Source organism: Anguilla anguilla, chromosome 5 (genome assembly GCF_013347855.1).
Source record: "Anguilla anguilla isolate fAngAng1 chromosome 5, fAngAng1.pri, whole genome shotgun sequence".
NCBI lineage: Eukaryota > Metazoa > Chordata > Actinopteri > Anguilliformes > Anguillidae > Anguilla > Anguilla anguilla.
In genome coordinates this window covers 31,532,480-31,552,284 of record NC_049205.1, presented here as the reverse complement: position 1 = coordinate 31,552,284, position 19,805 = coordinate 31,532,480, and the positions used below count along the sequence as shown (strand labels likewise).

Genomic DNA, 19,805 nt, shown 5'->3' with positions numbered 1-19,805 from the left:
ACTACACAGCAGTGTGGGGTTCTTAATTGACCAGAAGTATTTCCACTGTTAAATAAATGAAATGCCAGGGAGAATGTTAAAAAATTATCACAATTAAAACATACCCAGGTACAAGACCATATTTTTAAGAAAAGGAATAAACACAGGATTAAAAATCAGCTTTTAAAATGACGACGCCACAGTCTAAAAGGAAAACCCTTATGGGGAGTAAAAACCGTTCAGAAGGAGGAATGTTCTATTTATATTGCTGGAAGGAATAAAATGGAAATTCAGTGTAGCCGCCGTCTCGTCCGGATTTCGGGTCCTCGTAGTATCGCCCAAGCAGTTCCAAACGCCCCTTCACACGAACCGCGGTGGCTGTAGCAGAGGAACAAGAGCACCCTCAGCAGTGGGTACACGAACAGAATCGCACATGGAGGCACACACACCTGTTTGGCGTGTTTAGCCACTTCCCTTTACTTAGCTTATTAGCGGCGTTGAACGAAGTCGTCTCGCCTGGCTCGCCCACAGCGCCCCTTCACTAGAACTGCGGCAGAGTTAGCTTGTTAGTAAGTTAGTAAGTATCACAGCATGTTACAGATCCAAATCAACAACTTGTACATGGTGATACGGTTCTTTCTTTAGTTCAGTAAACCTCTTCTTACAACTGCCTCTTGCCATGGTACACGTCCCGCAGGTGTCTGAAAGAAAGTCATGAGGTTGTGCCGGGTGTTGAGTGCAGCCCGTGTTGCTCCTGCTGTGGACAGCTGCCTTGGGTTGAGAAGGTTGTTGTCTCCCTCCACATGCCGCCTCCACTCCCCTGGCTCGATGTCTCCAGATGGGGTTGTACTGTCTGTGTAGTTGGCAGGGATGTATCTTGTGGTTGCTGAATTTGCTGTGTCAGTACATGTCAGGAAGTTGTGTAGAGAAACATAAGCCTTCACATGCACAGTGTTCTCTGGGCTGCACTCCATTGGACGACCAAACACCCTCCACCGTGAAGCCAGGATACCAAAAGCGTCTCTATTATCCTTCGTGCCCGGCAATGGCGGTAGTTGTAGGTCTGTTGCTCTATGGTGAGGTTGGAGCCTGTGAAAATATAGAAGTAACAGGACTATTAATAGTGTATATGATAGTGAAGATGACAGTAAACACACACACAATATGCTAATGTAAGTTACATAAACTAACACTAATATGACATTAAATGTATTATCTATGATGCGTGAACATGTGATATATTAAGGCTGTCAAAAGTGCCATGAAATTGAGTTAGAATATTAGCTTTTGTAATTAGTTAGCGTTCGAATATATTCCAATATCATTTGCCGATAATTCACAAAAATAAGCTGCTTATTGTTGGGCGCAATACTTGTCAATTATGATAAAGAATAATTACCTGGGTATGGACGCATCAGATTTGGATGCAGTGGGAAAGCAGCATCTCCCACAAAGGTATGTGGATTGATGACATCTGTGCCTGGCAGGGTGGTTGGTGGTGGTATCGGCAGTGTTCCATCGATGAGCCTCGAACCGAAAACACTCTCTTTGAATATGCCACCATCACTTTCACGACCGTAGGCCCCCACGTCCACCATCGTGAAGCGGTAATGTGCATCACATGCAGCCATGAGAACAATGGAGTGGGTCCGTTTGTAGTTGAAGTAGTCGCTGCCGGACTTTGGAGGTGCTTTGATTTGCACATGCTTTCCATCGATGGCGCCCAAACACAGTGGAAAGTTCCAAATCATCCAGAAATCTTGTGCTATGTCCGCCCACTGTGCTTGGGAGGGGAAGGCAACAAACTCCGGCTGCAGGCTACTCCATAAAGCTTGGCACACCTCAGGAATAATCAGTGACATGGTGCTACAGCCTAATCTGTAACTTGCCACTATACTTTGCTGGGAAGATTCTGAAGCTAAAAAGCCAAAGTCACAGCCAGCCTTTCAGCTACATCCACAGGAGCCCTGTGTGTTTTTTTGTGCTCGATATGAGGGACAATGCGACACACCAGTTAATCGAACTTTGAGGCCGGCATCCAAAAGTACTGGTGATGCTTCTCCTCGTCGATGCTTCTCATCTCTTGCACCAATGTACTGTATTCCCCGTCCCAGGTCCTATTCTCGTTAAGCGGTCGCACATTATATTTTCTCTTTTTGCCTTCTTCTTGCTGTTCAGCCAAAAACAATAAACACAGGAGCTCTTCTTGCTGTCGTGAAGTCGCCATTTTTTTCCAATGCGGAAATGCGCATGCTTGGAACACCAGAACGACGCGGACCCTCAATTGTAGTATGAATTGAACCGCGTCTGCGCGACCAGTACGAGTCCGCAGCTGTACGCGGACGCAGAATGCAGAAAGTATGTACGAGCCTTAAGGCGACTCCAGTGCCTCACTCCTGGAGGACAAGCATGCAGGAGACAATCCGGAGGTGCTAGAGCAAACTCTCACTCCTTATTAGGTTGCACCGCATGGCTGGAAAAGATCCACCCTGGAAAAAAAGAATGGTATACTCACAAATACCTTCCAATACGCTAAAGGAGAAGTTCCCCACTATATATCAGGCCAACTTAAAGAAACAGACTCACCCCCCCCCCCACACACACACACAAGAGAAAGGGTCACTGCTGTACTTTGGGGAAAAAAAGAGTTGTGAAACTGATCTTACAGAAAAATCCACAGCTCAGTCCAGGGCCTACTGCTCGTATTGTGATTCGAAAGACCTCATGGATAAGAAAATTAAGAAATCCTGAACTTAAAGTAACAATCTCGAAGATCTCCGTTTCGTTGTCATTGGCGTCATCTATGGCGGTAATTTCAGGTGTGTTTTTGGACCTCACTTCCCAGAGATCTAAAGAGTGTCGCCTGTGTGACGTCAGTCAGTTGGCACCTGGGCCACGCCTCCATAACAATTGAAGGTCACCAGTACACATGAAAGCAAAAAGGGAATGATGTCTTCTGAGACGGTAACACTTACTATTTACTGAATAAAAAATGGTTGTTATAAAAGTAACATTATGTACATACTCATTCATTGTCTAACATTAGGCTAACTTAAGCCATCTTTACACTGCCGAGCCGGGTTAAAATGCTGTAGCAGACTAGGGGTAGAATTAGTGACGATCAATTTCCACAGACGTTCTTTATCCACCTTTTGCTCGGTATGAACATCATTACACTGCAGAGAAGAATCTGCAGGATTCGTTGTGGTGCGTGCAATTATGTAGCTCGTGCACAATAAACATTGTCTTTCTCGTGAATGATTGTTGTGTGATATAACAACTGCCTTGCAAAAATGTTACCCCTGGTGTTTCTGGTTTAGCTAGCAAAACTGTTCGAGAATAAAGCTGAGCTGGGTGTTAAATTAGCAATCAGAAAAAGAAGAATAAAACAAAAACAAAGGAGATTTCATCATAAAAGGGCATCAAGGCTGAAGGAATATATGAGGAAGCGTAATAAAATAATAACAACGCTAATCCTTACTGCCGTTTTTTTTAAATTTCGTTTTCGTTTCTAATTATAAACAGCTCCCTCACCTTGCTGTCCCCCCAGTTGTTGCCCCTCTCGCTGCTGGCCATTGAAGCCTATTAACTTAACAATATTATTAGCAAGCTAGCTCCAATTTATTATGGTTCTCCATCACTTGAATTAATGCCAAGTAACTGTTTTTCCAGTTTCCCGCTGACAGCCCAACTTCCACGCACTGTTATGGAACGCTTGTAGTGGCGTGCGAGACGGTTAACATGGCACTTGCTCCGGCTATTCACCGGCTCTAATTTACACAGAACAAACACCGGGTCAGCTCTGGCTTTTCTCGTAGGTGGTGAGGTGGGTCAGACCCAGTTTAGTTTAATCCACCTTTTCTCCGGCTTGACATCTTTACACAGAAATCAGACCCGGCTCTGCTCCCCCTATTCCCCGGGGTTAATGCTCTGTGTAAATGCTCTGCCTAAATTGATCCCCCGCCGGGCCTAAGCATCGGGGATTATTTATTTTTTTTTTTTAAACATATTTTTAATATGTTTTTTAAACTACAGTTGCAGTGGGGCGGCTTGGTTGGAAAGCTCACCAGCGACATCTGTTGGTTAAAACATGAATGCACTATAGGAAAAAAGCAGGTCTGTTCTTTACCCTCATTGTGCACAGTGACGTTCAACACTTGATGCTTCCAACTATCACACGCTAACGTTAACTAGCAAGCCACCATTTCTTATTTAGTAGGCTAACTAACTTTACTGTTACAAACTGCGTTATCACTTCATCTCGTCGGTAAGTACATTATTTTTATATTAACTTAAGCAGTGTGTAGGTAACGTTAAACTAGTAGCATGAATGTAACGTTCGATACATTGTAACATTACATGATGTATTAATCGCCATCTAAATAACGACTTCACTTGTTTATTAATAACGTTAGCTTGGTGACATTGATGTGCACGACAACGTGGTCATTTAGCTAACTTAGCTAGCTAGCCAAACAGTCAGTAACACAGATACATAGATATTTTGTTGTTGTTGAAATGTGCCCAGCATTCCAAGGCTGTACATTGTTGTAAGATTTAGTAGCCAATAAGTAGGCAGTGTTGTGCATATCCCGCTCTTACAGCTCGTTTCCAGCCCAAACCACGACAAAGAGAGCAAACTTTTTTTTGTCAGTGACATTTCCATTTCCTTCTGACATCTACGACGGCAATCGCAAACAGGACATTTATTTTGCCTTTTTGTATAGCTATTTCCATGGATAAAATCGCATTTATTGTTATTATTTATTGGTAAAAACATTTACTTCGTATCCAGAGAGATAGCCAACTACTTGCACGTTACATAACGTGTAGCCATTTTGTAATACGATCGCATTTCAGGCTAGAAAATAACCCGTTAATCCAGAGAAATTGCTGAGTCGTCTTAGAATCTTTATCGCAACAGAATGTATCAAGGCTGGCAGCCCGGATCAAATTTGTTGTGACAGCTGCCGTCCAAAACAAACACCTGAGAGAGGCCACCTGCGTGCGTGCCTCCCCCAAGGCGTTACGTCATTGTTTTACCATGCGCAGCTGTCGTAAAAACATGCTGGGGTTCGATAAGCGGAATCGATAAGCTCGGAGCCATACGATTCCAATGAAGAGGACATCTTGGAACCGGTTCGCGATTCCCATCGCTATTTAAATGTGCCCAGCATTCCAAGGCTTGTTGTAAGAGTCAGTATCCAATCAGGGGTTGAATACAAGTTTTTTGTGGAGTGCAAAAACTTTGATATTATTTATTTTAATTTCTTTTGTTTTTGTTGTTGAAATGTGTCTAGCATTCCCAGTCTGTACATTGTTGTCAGATTCTTTGTAAGACTTTTTGACAACAGTAAATAGTTGTTGATTTTTTAAAATTTTTGTTGAATAAATGACATAACAACATTAACATTACGTAGTGATATTTTCAAATCTTCAGTCAGCATTTAGCACTGACTTAATGTAGGACCCTATGGAATCTGTGTTATAGCTTTTTAAAATTCTCAATTCCGCGATTCCGTCCGTGATTCTGTTATTACAGAAACTATAGGGCCCTACCTTAATGCTGCCATCAGTCTGTCGCTGGCCCGCGCCGGGCCCCCATCAAAAAAGACACTTGGCCGCCGGCCCGCGCTGGGCCGCCGGCCCCCGTCAAAAGATACTTGCCACCGGGCCTAACAACTTTTCTGGGGGAAACCCTGGATCAATGATTCGCAATGAGATGAAATAGTTTTAGAATGTTGCAGAGAAAATTGCAGCGGTGTGAACTGGTTAGTTGCAGAGCATCTGAAGCCGTTGTCTGGGGTCTCAAAAGACCCACCTTGTCAAATCGCCAAATGCAGTTTTAGAACATTTACAATCAGACGGGATTTTTTCAAGTTGCATCTAGTCTCGTTGCGAATCATTGATCTGAACTGGCATTTAGTTAGCTACATTGCAACGTTACAAGGTAGCGTTGAATTCGAGAGGTTTGCGAGGTCGGTACTGGTCTGTAGCGTTAGCTAGCATTTTTTCTAATTGTTATGGATTATGTTAATTACATTAACTAGCTAGCTAACGCAACGTTACCTGATATGAGAGATGGCTACTGTGCGCAGCGTTGTGTAAACTAATGTTGCCTTTCTCGACATGGTCCGGTAGCTAGCGTCAGCTGTGCAAATAGCTATGTAATTTAGTAACGTTACATTGTCATCAAATGTAATACGAAATCTACATCAACAAATAAAAAAATAATATGACCTCTCATGTTACACAAAAACTTTTTAGGGTTCCATAACCCCCCCCAACCATGTTGCATTAGCTCCGCCTACCCTCTCTGGCGGACCAACCACTGATGGGTGATGGAAAACGCGTCACTAACCGTGCGCTGCTTGTGATTTTTGATGTCTCCACAGACACCCAGTTCATAATACTTGGTAATACTGCAAATGCATCAGTGGGCCATAGGCTCAATCACCATTGTGTTACCTCATTCGGCGATAGATAGTGATTTAACAGACATTTATTTAAATGAAAATCTTCAAGAAATTTGATGAAGATGAATATTATTATTTTTGGTGAACTAAAGGAACTGACTCACCACCATGTAACAATTCGTCCATTTGGTTCAGCTCTCAGGAACTTGCCATTCGCTGAAGCTGCCATTTATCTCCTATTTTCACCATTCGGCTATGTAGTAGCTATTAGCTAACGACAGCATTGATCCGCTTGTAAGGGCGTGCTCTCCAAGCTCCTCCTGTCTGTGAGACTGAAAGCAACAGATCCTGAACTGAAAGCAGTGGTTACATTGAAAAAAACATCTCTGAAGGAATCGAGTCCACAATGAGTTGCACAGTCGCTGCAGATCTACCACTCTCCCCACCCTAGTGTCTTTGTATTGCAATGACAAACACTTGCCTGAGTAAAATTAAAAGCAGTTAACTTGCAACTCGTTCATCTACTCAAAGTTTGAAAGGGATGACTCGTACGAAATATACTGAAAGATTCGATGAATGACATGTACTGATTGTACTGAATGTGCTGAAAAATTGAATTAGTATGAAAACTCTGAAGCTAGCCTACTGAAAAAGGAACAACTTGCTGAGTGTGTGTAATACTAATGCCTGATGCGAGCTGTAGCCAGACAAACTGAAACAGGAAATTCTATATGATCAGTTCAGTGTTCAGTTTAAAAAAAAATAATGTCTCAGAGATGTTTCTAATGACCTTAATGACAAGGGTGATGATAATGTGGAGTTTTTAAATGTTGCTATGAGGGCATATTCCTCTAATTTTTAAAAAATGAATTAGCATATGGGCTATTTCTCGATATAAAACTTAAAGGAGTACCATGGTGGTTGAACGTGACACTTCCCAGTTGTCTTCAGGCAACAACAAAACAAATGTGCATAATTTTTTAATTCTTCAGTCATTTTAATGCACTTTAAAACGTATTTTTCTAAGCCTAAATTTCCCACGATAAAAATTCACCCGAACCGTCTGGGCGTGGTAATGATAACTGTCAGTTAGCTATGATTGACAGACCGTGCCCCGTTTCCATAGCTACCCCCATGATACGCGCTCTCTTTGGGAGACCGAATTTTCACAAGCTAGCTAGCTTAGTAGGGCTAGTATATCAAGTATCGGTAGATAGCTAAGGTAAGGACGTTGACTTATAATTTTTGATATCTAGCTAGCCAAGTTAAGATAAAAGCACAACTATAACGTCCTCATAAAAGCAAACTAGCAAGCTAACGTTATCGATAACATTGTCTTATGAAAGCAAACCTCCTAGCTAGCTAACGTTAGCTAGCTAGCTAAATGAATATAACCAGAAATAATCTAAAGGCACTCTAATTTAAGTGAACCTAATGTTAGTCAAATATTTGCATTGTCTGAACAGCAGGACGGTGTGTGCTGTCAGATTTCTTTACGGGGCGTGGAAATGGGAGTAGTTACTGTATTAGTGACGTAGCAAAATGACAACTTTCTCAACCGGTTGAAAATAGGACTTTGAATTTAAAACGCATATTTCTCCAAAAATACAGAACGGACATATTTAATACTTTGCTCATTGTGTTTCTTCAATGCCTCTTGTGCAAATAGCACATAAAACCGAGAAAGTGTGAAAATCACCATGGTACTCCTTTAATACATGCAGCCTAGCAGGCTGTTATTTCACTTGTTTTTAGAAATGCATTGTCCTTAATTATATGGTACAAACAGATCACTGCAAGTCTTTGTGTAAACAACAACGAATCAGTCTGCGATAGATTGGCGACCTGTCCAGGGTTTATTCCTGCCTCTCGCCCAATGCACACTGGGATAGGCCCCAGCACCCCCCGCAACCCTGACCAAGGTAAGCGGGTGTAGATAATAGGGATGTATCCGAATACTGTAGTAGGGAAAGCACGAATAATGCGATGGAAACAGATATTTCTTCTGCATCTGGAACTTTGGCACATAGCAGCTGCCACACACTAACAAACTTTGAGCCACTGTTTCTTCAAATCGATTCATATCATTGTGGATGGCCCACAAGATAAAAATGCCCATTGTGACATTTGATTGACATTTTTGAGGACTTTGATTTCACTAACTAGTCATTTCATTTACTACACATTATTGAAAAGTGATCGCTATATTCTGTAGTCGCCCCCACCGAGTCAGCGCACAACAGCTTAGAACCTGCAGTTTTTAGCTGTATGTGTTAATTTCCTCAATTTAAAATACTAATATTAAAAAAAATATTGAAAAAAATGTCGTTTTACTTTGTATTTCATCAATATTCATCTGTTTAAGATGTAACATGCTGTATGTAGCAGCCATAGGTCTTAGCTATCAAATGAACACGAAATCCAGTCCATATTTTCATGGTAACAGTTGCCACCAAGGGAAAATATGAGGACATCAGATGGTTTACAGTCTAAACTTAGTTCAGTAGGGGAAAATAAATAAATAAATAAACAATAAATATCTTTACTGTAAATAGTTGCTATTTCCAATGCAAAACAGAATATTTCGATTAATAAAACTTTTTAAAAAGTTTCTGATTGTTCAGTGTCCCCCAGTTAAAGGGGGGTGGTGGTGGGGTTCAGATAGTTCATAAAACTTAGTTTATAGTTAAAAATAAAAAGAGAGAGAGAGAGAGATTAAAAATACAGTATGGGGATGTTGAAATATGTTTCATAATTAATTATATGCCAATATTAAATCAATTTGATGCTTTGAAGGCACAACAATTGCATTGCCAATTAATATTAGGTTAGAAAATACAACATTTGCCCGATTTAATGTGACTTCCGGTATAAACCACGCCCACTTCCAGTCTTCTATCCGAATACAGATACAGAGACAGATAATTTTGTTGGTTAGCAGCGGCACTTATGTGCACTAATGTGTGTTTCTTAAATTAAAAAAAAAATCTGGACAAGGAGATGGTTGGAAAGACAGGGACAACAAACGATCTGTCCCTCCTCAAAGAGAGTTGGAGGTAAAATGATAGCGAGCTAGATAAACTATTTAGGCTAGCTTTGGTTCAGGAAAACAGGGATGAGCCACACTGATTGTCACAGACGTGCTGATGTAAACATAGGAAATATCACATCTGATTTACAGGCTACAGCAATGATATGATATCACCTTATCTCCCCCTCAGACACAAGAATCATTATATTAAATCTCAAATAAAAGCACTCCACATGACTAAATCAGTTATGCCTCTAGCTGATTCACCATGTCCACTATATAACCCAATAACTATAGGCTATATGCCGAATGCTCATTGACCATTGACGGTTCCACGTGGAAATACAAGTGTTTATATATCACACACTACATGAACCATGCCTAAAGGCTAAAGATAAAATCAAACCAGTTTGATATTCTTGTTAGAGTCGCAGATGAGCGTACCACTGGATCGGATGGGTCTCTGAACATGTCACATCAGAAGACTTTTGGTCACAGGCGCACGCACCGATCAAGCAAAGACTGGGGATTTTTGTTGAGATTCTCTTAAGACCTTGAAAATGAGTCTGCCCGGCAGCGGTACTTCCGGCTTGGTCAGACGTTCCTACGAACACAATTGGCTGTGTTTGCGGGTGGGAAGCCGGTGAGGGTATGAGTCCTGATTGTTGCATTAGCGACTCCTACTAGTTGTTCAGGGTGCCTGTTCAGCGGGGAGGGGATCTGGCGGAGGTAGCGTGAACCTCCGCATGCGTTACGGTCTCCCAGTGAAACTCCTCGCTGTCAGGTGAAAAGAAGCGGCTGGCGACTCCACATGTATCGGAAGAGGCACATCGACCAGGACTGTGATACACACGAGGAATTGGTATAATGACTAAATGCAATTACAAAATCCTGGCAAAATCGTGTAGTGTGCACTAGGCATTAATGGTTAAGAATGAAAATTTGATTTATTTTTATGTACTGACTCAAACGTATGGACTCGTTTTATAGAACAAATCCATACACTAAAACTTTGTGCTTGTGTTGTTTTTTTATTTTCTCTATGTTTACAGCATAAATCTGTCAACATGATTTTGTATCATCATAGCTAAGAATTTCTCTTTTTTTGGTGACAATTTGCACAGTGGAAAATTTTTCATTCCTGTCCCTGATCATTATTCATTATAAATGCATTTTAAATTGTTTATCAAATATAAAATTCATTGTTTTTTCTTTTGGACATATATCGAACAGATGTTAACAGTGTCCATGTACAGTAGACTTTTCAAAATACTTTTCAATGTTAAAACACATTTTCACTCCTATTCTTTATAATGTAAAGTTATTACTAAAATGTCAAAATGACTCAAGTCCATTTATTGCACAGAACAGAGATTGCACAGAATGTGCAATGTCATTGAACGGCTATAAAGAAAGCATGTTGCATAGAATGAAAACAGACTGATGTAGTGCTCCTGCAGCCTCTTGGTAGAAATCTAACTGTGGATCGCATTGTAGACTAGCAGTGATTGAATAGACGTGAGAATGTATTCAAGAAATTGAGGATTAGACTCTACGATTATGGAGGCAATAGCCCTTGAGAAAAAGCCCTTGCTTTTGAATATGGGCCTACATAAATACAAACAATAGCCAACAGAAGCTGGTCAAAGAGCACCTTTTTTATAACCCCAGCCAATCTATATTCCAAATAACATCACAGTACAGTTGGATGGGTTGTGAGTCATGCGACAAATTGAATAGTCCCATAGAATGTTTTATGTTTCCGCGGGAATGACGTGCTTGCTGTTATTTCATTCCTGCAAGGGCTGTGACCATGAAATAACATTACAAAGCCTCTGACTCACTTGATATGTGGTCCTTAAAAGCTTCACACTTTTTGCGATGAATCTCTACACTGAGATTGAAAATTTGTTTTGGCCCCTCGCAGACACAGCAGCACAGATTGATACTATCCTGAACCGCTATTATTGTATGTCTACCAAATGTATTAATTCTGGAAGGCATTATGATGAAAACATCTAAATTTTGGCTTGAGTCTACATGCGTTTAAACCCCAAGAAGCGCACTCCCCAGGCACTTGCAGTGAGCCTTTGTCTCATAATTAAAGGCAAATTGAAAAGGCAATTGTACTGTATGTAAAACAGTGCTCCCTGTTTTTTTTTTGTTTTTTTTGCCAAATATGAATTATGCTTGAGCTATCTGTATACAATTGTTGCATTTAAGCAAAGAAAATAGCATGCCTTTCTGGAGGTTCATAATTTACTAAGCCGCTTTACAGAGTGCCCTCAGGATTAATTCCATTTGCTTATCAGTGTGGTGCCCAGATTAAGTGTTTGTAAATTGACCTGACAGTGTGAAAAAAAAAAAAGTCTGAAGGAAGTTACCTGGACTTGCCAGGTTTAATTTGAAAAAAAATAAAAAAATATGGGTAATAAATGAACACATATCCACACACCAAGGTTTTTAGTTTTGAATTTAGGATGAACTGAGAAATAAGGTTGCACATATATGAACTATAGTGCCATTTAATAAATTTGGCTGATTAACACAGCTGGATAATAGCATCCTTAGAAGATCCGCAGCAGCTAGATTCAACTAATGTAGTCAAATTTAACACAAAATTAATGTTTGCGACATCCTGGAGATAAAAGATGTAATGTCTACACTTGCATGAAAGAATGTTTTAAATAAACCACTTTAAAACAATTACTGTGCCTATTTTTGTACCTGCTGAGCTCAATTAGGCATCACCTGATGTGAAGATGAGGTCACCTTTTGTATTTATGTGAAAATAAATGCTCTTTGGCATTTCAACTGCTTGTTGGCAATGTTTATACATGGTTCCTGCTCCAAGGGAGACTTTAACCAATGACCTTTGTAACTACTGAGCACACTACTTCTGATAATAGACTTTCTGTCTTTCAGGAGATCCCAGTCTTGAACATGGAAGACTCAACACAACCCATCAATAATGCTAGGTAGTATACTTCTTTCCATTACGAACTCACACAAAAAAGCCCTTTTGCCTCAGACAAGACCAGGGTGTTGAGGCCATTATTAGAATATGTGTAATGAAAGTAAACACAGGTTTTAAATATAATCAAACATCAGAAAGAGCAGTTATCAAAGCAACAAGTGGTTGACTTAAAAATATTAGAGGTAGGGTTTTCCATACTGTCAACAGTTGTGTGACAGTGTTCTGCTGTGCAAAGTACTGTAGGACAAAGTGCTTTTTTCATAGCATTACGGGATTGTGTGTCATATTTAGTCATCTGACCCTAATGTATATATAACAAAATGTACAAATATCTTGTATGTACACATTCTAAATTTTAAAGCAGGATACCAAAGAATGTGTTCAGCAGTCTCTCTCATGTGAGTCTAGAGAAAAACCAGACTCAGTCTTCGAGATTGCAGGGGCCAGCAAATGATGGGAAGAATTTGTCGCATTTTATCCAGTGAACAACTGCTTTTTGTGTCATCTGTATGAGTAAGACATCAGCCTTTCTGCTATTTCTCTCTGCACATCTGCTATTCTGCTGTTACATGAAAGGCACAAACAACCCAGTCATCTCTATGAGAGTGAATAAGACCACACTTGTCGTTGATCTGCATCTGTTTTTAGCCACCTCCCTTGTGTAATGCTGTTCAAAAGCAGTGGTTTTGGTGTCCCCTTTTCTGTGTTTTGTTTCTTGACGACAAGATCCAGGCACCAACCCTCCACAAGATGATTAAATAATAGTCCAATCAGATACACGTCATGTGAATGCCAGGATGTTGCTGCTCCTATGGAAATAATGGCATCAATGACTCCATTGACTCAACCAATAACTGATAATGCCCAAAGCTATTTATGGTTTCCTTTTTGAGCAATATGCCAAGTGCCTTGTGGTTTGAAGCCATGTAGCAATTGTCTTTATAGATTAATAGTTCAATTTATTTGGCCTTTAATTTCTTCCTATTTATTTTTCAGAAGCTTTTACCTCTGCTTGCTGCATTCAGCACACAATACTTGCTTTATAATATGACAAGATTGCTTGATGACCATTGAGGACTTTTATCAATGAAAATTAACTCAAAGACTGTATGGAGAAGAGACAGCACCATCTAGTGGTATAGATTACTTGACATGTTCTGGAGCTGAAATCCTTGCTTGTGGGAATCCTGGATAGATCCTTATCTGCAGTTACTATTGAAAAAATGAGAAATTATTAAATTAAAATGTGATTCTTCTGCAGTAGTTTGAGGGGGGAGCACCAGAACTAAAACTTGAGACAAAAATAATCAAACATGAGTCCAAGCAGATGATTCAGGCCTTGCACCACATGTTAAATACAGATTCAGTTATGTGAAAGTTGAGTTTTCCTACCAGATCTGATTAGCGTCAGTTGAGTACAGAAGTTTTCACTGACTAATCGTCCCAGTGCAGTGATGTAACATCATGTGCATAATTATTCTCTGTGATGTTCAAAAGAAGTAACCATTTGGATTGTATGCTTCTGAATACAGAAGGCTCAGAAGTTGCTCTATCGAATGATAGTTGGATGTTCAGTTTAACCCTTTGTTGAGGTCTACATTTTCCTCTATTCAAATTCACACAATATGTGCTATAGGTATTTTGTCTTGTGCTTGACCATCAAACAGTACATTTCACCAAAAACTTATTCACAATAAAAAATATCTCTTGATCAAAATTTTGCAGAAACAAGTCTTAGATTTTATGCAACAACTTTTTTTTCCTGTTTATCCAATGAATGAAGAAAGTTGTTCCCACACACTCACTGAGTCTGTTTACTAAATTTATCATCATAAAATGCTAATATAAATTCTGCTTAATCTGGTCTAGCTTTGTAGTGGACTGCTCACCTGAGTCTGAGAAGGACATTTTAATAGCATTATAAGTCAACATTTAATTTCTTCATGTATGAATCTACTGTCAAAAAAATATTGGCAGATGTAATTCCATTTAGTCATGACACAAACTAGCAGTTTAAGGTAAAAAAAAAAAAAAAAAAAAAACCGTGACATGGCCACTGCTCGTGGTGATCAGACAGGAGGAAAAACAACCGAAAGGTTTGGCTTACCACTTTATTGGCCCAAAAACATCAAAGCAATAGAAATCCAAAAGAAAACACAATCTGGCAACCAAATACCTCAAAGGCAAAGGAACAACAAAAGTCAGACAAAAACTGGCACCAACCCACCAGACTGTACATTCCACAGCACTTTACTCATCAATGGGAATGAGATTAACCCCTGCGTGCGTAGAATTCAAATAAATGTCTGCATTTCGCAATCAGTGACAAATAAAAATGACATATTTAATTATACCAAGTTTCATAATGTTAAGAGTATACCAAATAAAGAAAAGCTTCTGAATGGGATATCACCATCTGAAAATATAGAATAGCAACAGCATGGAGAAAGTATGTTGGAATTTAAACACGTAGGTCACGCTTACGAATAATACCATGAATTTGAAGTGGTTGTGTTATGTGATTGTTCTGTATCCCGTACACATAAATTTAATCCTTCATAATGTTACGACTATAATGACAGAAAGTATGAGAACATCTTTATATGTTGGCTGACCACACTGGTCATGTGTAACAGCAGTATCATTCCATTCTTCAAGGAGATTATACATCATCACATTTTCAAGATGGTTTGCGTGCTGTAATACATTCCACTGCTTACGGCATCCTATAAATTTGTTCAAACCAGTGAAACCATATAAGACCCAGGGCCACTTTGAGGGCTGTGGTTAAGGAATTGTTTTTAACCAGAAATTTCAGACTGACATCATTATGTGCCAATAGCAGCAGTATCGTCTTGGGTGAGGCTGCGGACAGGCCTTTCTCATATGATTTGGGTAACCAATAAGAGAACACCATTGGGCGACATGCGGCCCAAACACATAAGGCTATCCTTGCACAAGAACAGGAGGAGCTACCCTGCAGCCCCCTGATGTTGTAATAGTTGAAAACCTTTTATTATATGTTTCTTGTACATATTTTTAACCCTTTTTACATTTTTTCGCTTTTGAAAACCTTATGTGTCGCTGCCATTTACAACACTGGTATTATCTCAAGTGGTGAGTTTGGCACCCACATAAAAATGAGACTTGAATAATAAATGTTTGATATGTAGAAGGGAGTCAGGTAATATAAATAAAAACACAATAATCTGCATGCTGAAAGATATATGTTTAACTAAGAATGGGGTAGAAATTTTAAGTCCATGTTTGTACAATCATCATTTTTAAGGGCTATATCATAAATAAATAATCAAAGAAAATAGATATTAGGCACTTGTTATAATGTTGAGATTCTCAATGAGTTTTTATCCTGAAGTTTTTATACTGCCTACTATTGATCATTGAAGATGTTGTGTCTGATGTTATTGACAAAGAAAAGTACTTTTTTTTTATTTATTTTTTTTTTATTTTTTTTTTACTGAGCATTGATGGACAAGTGTCACTTCAAAAGTACTGACTTTAGCATGGTGACTGTGCAGGCATTGTGGCTTGTTTTATAAGCAGCTTTGTGAGCTTTTGAGACTAATGTAAAAGTAAAATATACTGTAACTGTACAGGGAGGAACACATCATTGCTCTGATGGAATAACCAGCTGGCTAGCTGACTACCACTATGCAGTACGGGGTTAGCAGCAGAATAACATTGCCGAGATTTACAAAGATGGTATTATCTGAAGAAAAACATATTTTCAGTGTTCAAAAATGCCAAGTTACTCACACATACAAAGCACTATATGTCATTAACACTTGCAAAATCTAGGCCTGCCTCTAAAAGTATGATATAAAAAGAAGGCCAAGTTACAAGAAACAATATTGGCTATCTTAGCTAACACAAATTTAACAGGCCGTATTCCAAAGAAATGCTGCTACCCAATGTTCTCTAAATTATTTAAAATAACTTGATTACAGATACTGTCTGTATTCGGTCTTGTGCTCAACTGGGAGACGAACGACACTCATCTGTAATCATGAAACAATACTATGTGGAGTTTGCATGTGAAATGATAGAGAATGGATTCCAGCAATATAAATGAGTTCCCTCAAGGATTATACAGTTGCAAAAGCAATAGTTCCAAAGTAATAGGCAATTATTAGTTAGTAAATAAGGTTGTGTAAAAAATTAGAGATTTACCTGAGCCTTAAGTGGGATTTGATGCCAGACCTCTAAGGTCCCATTGGCAAGCGTTACCAGCGAGCCACCAGCAAAAAAATGTTTGTGGTTAAAAATATATACGTCCATTTTGTGTGTGTATGTGATGTTTTGATTGGCTGGTGTAGTTAAATGTCCAAAGGGGAGACATTGTTTCTGGTCCTGGAGCATTTGTGAAGATGTAATGGGCAGGAAAAAGGAAAAGAAGGAAAAAATGCAAAATATGAAATGCAAAATGTTTGTGAATTCTGTCTGTTGACATGAGGCCAGAAGGCACAGAAATAAATGCCTTTAATTGCCTGTGATCATTGTGGTTATTTCTGTAGAAAACCCTGAAAAGTGCCAAATTCTCCGTGTTGTATATGTATAGGGCATGCTGCCCCACCAAGGCATAACTTGGCGAGATGGCATAACAATATATTGTTATCTAATTAAATTAGTAGAAGGCTTGGTGAGTAGGAATTGACAAAAGTATTTCATTTTTTTTTTGCACCCATTAAACCTTCACCCAAAAAAGAAAAAAATGTATGGTTCAGTGTTATGTGCCATGTGTTTCTTTTGTGTGGACTTCCCTGCCTTCACCTGTCAATCACCATCCACCAAGTCCCACCTTCACCAATCCCCACCCTCCGTGTCAATTCTGGACAACCAATCAGAACTCGCCACCTCTGCTATATAAACTGTGACTGTTTGCAATGATGGATGTCTGACTGTTTGCTCTGTGTTGTGTTAATTTGACTATGTTAACCACTCATTTGAACTTGTCTTGTTTTGTGTACACTTCCAAGGCTTGGGACAGGTAAGACTGGGGGCTCCTGTACATATGCCCGTAGGCTATGTTGTGTATAGATCCACTAGTCCTTAGGGGTGATTGCCAACCACTTGTGTTTTCAGTCTGCTAGTTAGAGTAGATAGGCCTTTTGTTTGTGTACTTGATACACTAGATTAAATTACTCTCTGGTTTAGCTAGCTTGTTTTTCTGTTCTTTTGGCAACATCCAGCGTCCGTTGACCCTGGTAGTGTGTGTCTGGGATGTTGTATGTTCTGTAGTAGTTTGTTGCACCTTTTGTTTTGTTCCCAAAGTAAAACACCCATGCACTGTGTTGCTGCTTTTGTCTGTGTTTGATTTATTGTTGTTACCATTTATACAGCATTAACATCTCCCGGCATTCTTAACATCCAGTTACATACCCCATGCACCCCTAGACCCATGGGGTCGTAACATTCAGTAAGCACCCAGAGCTGGTGGACGGTGCATGCAACTGCACTTCTAGGGAAATAGAAGTTCACCATTTAGGTCATGCATATTGAAATTATGCTATCAACAAAATTTAATTGCCAAAATGGCTATTTTTTAATGCAAATTTGGATGTCAGATTAAAAAATATGATCATAAATTACCGCTTATCATAAGCTAAAAATAGATTTTTTAAAAAGATGACCTGAAACTTGGCAGTAATTTAGTGCAATCCATTTAAAAGACACACAATGTGTAAACTTGTTGGTAACACTTTACTTGAAGTGGGTCTGATGTAGCACTCATAAAACCTACATAGGAATTACATAATACATCATAAGTATTGTCATAGACATACATACAAATTATAATCACTGTATAACAGCTGGTATATGTCATGATGCACTGAACGAGGAGCACCATGACACTAGTGTCAACTGTCAAAAGGAAGCCGATATGATGCAAGCATCATGAAGCCAGGTACAACATGAACAAAATCAGTAGTAACAAAAGTTACAAAATCTGATCAAGTAGTCAAATACAGAATTACTTAAACCTGAATTAATTTGTTCCTTGTCCACTTGTTCCTGCATACATGAAAGTCAGGGCATGTTTGACTCCCCAACATACTTTTTATGAACATACTCCCCAAAGCACAGTGTGTGTTTTTAATAACATTAGAACATTTTTGATTATATAATTTCTGAAATACTTGTTCCTTAAGATAAAATGTCAACCTATGACATAATACATAAGCATACCTGTGTGCATGTTTGAAATTTGAAACATAATGAACTAGGATTTTATACTCCCCCACAGCCTCATAAAGGACTAAAAATGTATTAGTTACAATAAAAAAGTATTAACCAATGACCTCTTGGGCTCTACATTTATAAACAATGGGAAGAAGCTGCCCATTAACTTTCATTTCATTTATTTGTAGATATCGTTTGGCTTATGGCCTGTCTACACTCTGCTATGTACTCTGAAAGTTTAAATTCTTTCTCACTCCAGGGAGGTAGCCCCTGGAAAACCTCAGGTGCAGAAATAAACAATTCTGCAATGGCGGCTGTTCTTGATTATCAACACCCACTTTTCTGAAGGCTTTCTTCATTGAGTTTACACACTGAAACTCCCTCAAGGCAGTTCTGTATCTGCTGATCACACCAATGATGGATCTCACTGTGAAAAACATTTATGTCAACTACGTAAGATATACTAAAACATATTGACCTATGACACAAATGCATATTAAGGGTTTAATTCTTAGAGTTAATCTGATCGTGCACTTCACATTTAGGTATCGCACTAAAAAGCACAAGCACTCCTGCGAGTGAACACAAAACATGACAACTAAAAGGAAAAAATAGCATAGTCATAATCCTGAAAGATACTGGAAAGCCTCACTACTTACATGCCTGTGCTTACTCCTACTGCGATGGTGTTCCATTTTGTCAGAAGCATGCTTCTTTTTCTTCTGCTTCTTCTTGCAAGGGATCTTTTCTTCCTCTTCTGAGGACAAAGACACTGAAGATGATGCAATTTCATCAGATTCTTCCAAGAAAGAAATAACTGTCGAACTTGTTGCTGTGGCTGCAACAAGTGGAAAAAAATGAATCAGTTTAATGTAATATTAAATATCTCAGAAATTAGTCTGGACTCTCCTGGTCTTACATGTTGTAATTAGTGCTACTGACATATCCAGCTGACATGTTTATCGTGGATGAGAGCTAGAACACAGGCTCTGCCTCTTGCTTTCTCAATCTTCCCCATCAATGCATTTCCTGTAGATCAATATTACATCATCTACATAGCTCAATGTTAAATATGAACAGAAAAAATGTTAGCTACAAACCTTGCATTAAAATGTTTTATTTAGTAATCACTGCAATGTATTTATTTGAGAATAATAACCTTTTATGGCAATTTTTTTTTTTTAATTTTGTTTTTTATTGA

At 39.1% G+C, this 19,805-nt stretch overlaps 1 protein-coding gene across 1 annotated transcript; it reads right to left on the bottom strand.

The window, feature by feature from the left end:
- Positions 1-842: 842 nt before the first annotated feature.
- LOC118227223 (protein ALP1-like) lies at positions 843-19,565 on the bottom strand. Its single transcript, XM_035417436.1, has 4 exons — positions 19,524-19,565; positions 19,264-19,442; positions 1,379-2,468; positions 843-1,068 (listed from the first exon to the last, which is right to left on the bottom strand). Exons 3-4 carry the CDS (start codon positions 1,839-1,841, stop codon positions 920-922), a joined length of 612 nt encoding a protein of 203 aa, XP_035273327.1. The 5' UTR covers positions 1,842-2,468; positions 19,264-19,442; positions 19,524-19,565; the 3' UTR covers positions 843-919.
- Positions 19,566-19,805: the final 240 nt, after the last annotated feature.

Bases quoted from the DNA above. Each gene is read 5' to 3' on its own strand.
- LOC118227223 (XM_035417436.1), bottom strand. From the start codon at position 1,841: ATGTCACTGATTATTCCTGAGGTGTGCCAAGCTTTATGGAGTAGCCTG. The intron at 1,069-1,378 runs GTAATTATTCTT...ATATTTTCACAG, and splicing joins TCTGATGCGTCCATACCCAG to GCTCCAACCTCACCATAGAG.